The sequence below is a fragment of the Limulus polyphemus genome, unplaced genomic scaffold (assembly GCF_000517525.1).
Source record: "Limulus polyphemus unplaced genomic scaffold, Limulus_polyphemus-2.1.2 Scaffold69, whole genome shotgun sequence".
In the NCBI taxonomy this organism is placed as follows: domain Eukaryota; kingdom Metazoa; phylum Arthropoda; class Merostomata; order Xiphosura; family Limulidae; genus Limulus; species Limulus polyphemus.
In genome coordinates, this window is record NW_013665679.1 from 95,163 (window position 1) to 100,042 (window position 4,880).

Below are 4,880 nucleotides of genomic sequence, written 5' to 3' on the forward strand. Positions count from 1 at the left end.
GAGTCAAGCGCGGTAGAAAGTGAGTGAATTGTTGTGAACTATAGTGTGTGTATATGTAGAAAATTAAGTGTATTGCAAAGTTGTATTGAGGAAGACTAAACAAGTTTTATTTAAGAAAGGACTTGTATCATAGAAAAATTAACAAACAAACATACAGAGACGTAACAATACTAAACAAGGATTTCAAGCTGATGAAGTCTTATAAGCCAAAGATTCACAAGCTTTCTGCTACTTGTAGAAATCAACAGCTGTTTTCATGGCCTATGATGTAGCTCTAATAAATTTATGTTTGATCTGCTTAAATGTGATCTTGGAAGTTAACATCAAAACATAGTGGAGGATCTATGGAAGGTTTGTTAAGATGTATGATCTAAAGTTAACCTCATCATCCCTCACAAAAGCTTGCTACAAGAGAAACTCTGGTATTAAGGCAATATTGCATTGAGGTTGAAGAAGCCACAATGTTGTGATTGTACTGTCCCCTGTTCATTGTCAGATTGATAATTAGTAAGAGTAACAATAATTCACTTACTTTTAGTAAAGTGAATGCCCAGCTAAATATAGTATCTATAGCACATATAGAGGAGACAAAGTAATAAATAAATTCTATCAGGTAAACAAAGTTTTGTAGACAAGACACGTTTAGTATTATTGAAAAGTTTGTGATTTTCTCAGGTGTTTCACAAAATTTGATAGTTTTTCAAACAACTGTAATTTAACAAAGATTTAATTTGAGATAAAATTAAAATCAGCAACAGTGTATCAGGTCATAAAAGGCAAGTTTTTAGGTAAAAAACCAAGATACCTCTTCTAAATAAAACACTGACTTATCGTCATTGTTTCATTGTAGGTATTTATACTGACTATGATAACATCAATAAAATTGTCAACAAAGTTTCTAGTCATAAAAGGCAAATTATTGGATAAAAACTGAAACCCGTCTTTTAAACAGAGCCCTGACATATCCAAAATATGTTTCACTGTATATATTTATACATTAACTATGATAGTATTTCTTGTTGGTTGCTCCCAAACAATCCATACTTAGATTCATGTGTAAATAGCACATCTTTCCAGGTATACCCATTCCACTATTTATGGTTCAATACCCATTTCAACTTCTTGGTCTTTGGTTATCACTTGTCAGCAGTGGCTTTTTAATAGTTGTAAACATCCATTAATACCAATTTGTGATTTGTGCTAATGTGAATACTGTTCTGCAGGTAACATTTACATCTTCATTCACACCACAATTGTTAGCAAAATCTGTAATCAACCATCTTGTTATTTCATAAAGAACACATTAGGGTTGGGACAAATAGTAGTTTTGGTCACATATCTAATTAGGTTAAAATATTTTCAGATCAGATAGAAGATGTGTCCCTATGTTTTGAAAATGTACACAATGTATGAATTACCACTTCATTATAGTACAGTATTAAACTAGTTTCTTCATCATTGTTTTTCATTTGTTGAATCTCATGCAAAGCTACTCAGTGCTATGTGTACTAACTGTTCCTAATTTTGAAATGATAGACTAGAGAAAAGGTAGTTAGTCAACATTACCCACTGTCAACTCATAGGCTACTTTAATTGAATAATGGGATTAGGCTGTCACTCTTATAATGCACCCATAGCCCCAAAGTATGGAAAGATATATTTTTTTCGATGGTAATGGGGTGTGTATCACAGAACTTCATTTCCACAGTCAAGGATGTTAATTGCTTGGCTGTGCTTAGCCCCATAGTTTTTGAGAAGTTAATAAGGATGTATATTTCAGGATAAGTGAGTGGTCATTACAGGCACTTTAAGTGAATGTGATGTATGGCAGAGTGAGACAGTGCTTTACACCCATGATCCCCTTCTGAGACTGCTGTTTTAACTGTGCTTAACATTGCTGTTGTGACAACTTGTGACATACAGTGGCAACACAGTGTGTAGACATAATGTTTACTTAATCTAAATAACAGCTATATGTATTACAGCTCTTTAATGTTGGGGAAAAGACGAGTATGCTTAGAAGTTAGTAGAAAGCACCAAAGGGCTTGATGATAAAATACCTATTACATGTGATGTACATGCAAGTAATATCATTCCTGTATTGTGAGATAATCCATTGAAGGAAATGCTATCTGGCTATCCTATTCTTCACAAAATTACTATGCAATTAGGTCGGAATTCATCAGATAGTGTAATATCTGATCAAGTCACATATACATTTCCTTTTCTAGTTTTATTGCTAACAGTGCTAGTTTCATGTACCTTCTTCAGTATTATATACAGCTCCTACTGAAACATGAAGTCTTTCCAACAAGTTTTCACTTTGAAGATCCTTGAACAACCATGATATTTGACATTTCAGTCCTGGGAGCAAACTACAGCTATTAGAAATTGTATTACTGCCTGTGCTTACAAAGGTTTTATATTGTTGTGGACAATATAAAACAATATATAAACAACCAATCACAGTGTAAACTATCATCATATGCCTGTACTCTGATGTAGTTCATGTTCATTTCCACACAATAATGTCTGGCATTCCTGTAGTATTTGTTGCTGTTTTTTATATCCTTATTCCTCATTACTTTCAATACTGCAAGTTTTATGTACTGCATAGCTAAAATGGTCATAACACATTAATAAATAAAACACATTACATAGGACAAATGCAGTGATTTTAAATCACAAACAGCATTCTGTATATCTTTAATAGACATGACAATGTAATGGACAAGACAAGGACTGTCATATATATATATATATATATACTTGCTTTGGAAACAAGCAAGCTAGTAAGTTGTATCTTTCATTAACAGAGAAGTCTACATTGATTATTTCACTGTATCATTCCTTGTGGATCTGTTACATCCCAATGAAATTCCAGTACATTTTCTTGTAGTTAATTGTCCATGATTATAGGTCCTAATATTAATGACAGGTAAAATCAAAGAATAAAAAAAACTACTGTATAATATACAATGTGCAACAAACTGAATTTGTAGCTTTTTAGTTAGACATTGAAGCAAAAAATTACTCTTTCATATTTCCCAAATGATTAAAGATTAACCTAGAAAACAAACATTGGAATGAATTTGTCTCTGGCTAAATTTCTTATACTATAAAGTGATGAGTTAAATGAGAACTAGTTCTCTTGAACTAGGCTTCTACCATACAAGGGTTTCAAAACCATATTCACCAATTAAGTAATATGGGAAATCTTGTTTCACATTGTAAAGAAAACCCTTTACGACTTAATTTGAAAAAAAAAGGTTTTGAAAATTATTCAGAGCCTGCATAAAAATATTTCAACCACTTTTACATAAAAACTATTACATATAAAATCCAAACATGTAACTATAAACATATACTTTCTTTTAATAAAGAATTTTTCACAAGCTTACTTTTCTCTTCTTATCACTTGTTTTAAGACCAGCAGCTTCACAAACTCTGTTAATACACTCCCTAAACAATATAAAAAATTTGGGTTACTTTTAACCTGATGACAAGTTCAAAGAAGTATCATATAACAGGCTATTTAATGTAATAAGGAATAATCTTTGAGCAATTTTTTGAATTTATATTGAGTGATCAAAGCAACTAGTCATGTACATGTAATCTAATGGTAAAATAGTGTGTTATTATCAATTCACCTACAGTGACTAAAAGAATCCCCATTTCATAAGAAAACTTATTACAGATCAGATACTATGGTTAAAAATAAAATTATAACATAAAGGTTTCTCAGATTGAACTACAAACTAAATAATTTAGAAATAATTTAAAATTTATAAGAACGTTTTATTATGAAAATAACTTAAATCATGACTGATTTGGCATAAAAGTAAACAAACGTGTTTATGAAACAAACATTACATAAAACTAAGTGATATAGGTCTAATACTTCACACCTTCCATTAAATTATATGACGACAGTTTTAGCAATGCTACACTGTGGGAAGTAAAAGACAACTCAAAACACCATACATATAATTTACACCCCCCACTATTACAAGCCTTTCAATTTGCTCCTGTCCAGGGTTATTGATTATAGGTGGAATTCCATAAAAACTATATAACTTATGGTGAATCCAATAATACATTGGGCTTCATACTTATTTTTAATACTTAAAACCATTCTAAGGTTGTAAAAACTTTAAAGTGTATCTTGTTTCTAAGTACAAACATATTTATCATCTCTGCGTTTTACTGCCTGTGTAGTACCATATGACTATCTTTTAAACACAGCTTGAAAGTAGCAAAATTACTCTATCCTGTCAATAACAATAAACTGAATATACCAGGGAAGTAATAATTTTAATATAATAAGAAAATTATGAACATAAGGCCTAGTCATGTAACTGTTAATAAAGTGCCATCAGTTTATCACATACTGTTTTAATTAATAATCAACTTTTTCATGCTTGTCCTTCTAGTGATGCCTCTATTCAAAATTATAAACACACAGATGACTTTAGGATAAGAATGCTTTATTACAAACTTTTACTTTTCTCAGAAAAAAACAACTACAGTAGCTTTTAAAATGCCATCCTTTTCATATATTATACAAAAGAGACGAATGTATTGGTGTCAGGAAGAGTCTTGAATTCTATATATAATGCAATGTGTAAATATGACACCACAACAGGAACAGTGTATATTTCCTGGATAAAACAGGAATAGAAAAAAACACACAGAGGATTCTAACCAATATCACACTAGTCACACTGTATCCAGAAAGATTAGATAACATGATGAATACAAAATGGTAATAGATTATGACCCAGTATTATGTAATAAATTACACCAAATCCAAGATGGTAGCATAATGAATACTGTTACCTCTCCGTTGGTTAATTAACTTTCCGTAACTTCGTTCCGAC

At 31.1% G+C, this 4,880-nt stretch overlaps 1 protein-coding gene across 3 annotated transcripts in view; it reads right to left on the minus strand.

Moving 5' to 3' along the window:
• Nucleotides 1–4,880, minus strand: part of LOC106465580 (SHC-transforming protein 1-like) — a 68,833-nt gene that overhangs the window by 39,767 nt on the left and 24,186 nt on the right. For all 3 annotated transcript variants that reach the window (XM_022393898.1, XM_022393905.1, XM_022393901.1), the window contains one exon: nucleotides 3,402–3,462. In XM_022393898.1, coding sequence (XP_022249606.1) covers nucleotides 3,402–3,462 — 61 coding nt within the window. The remainder of the gene's footprint in view (nucleotides 1–3,401; nucleotides 3,463–4,880) is intronic.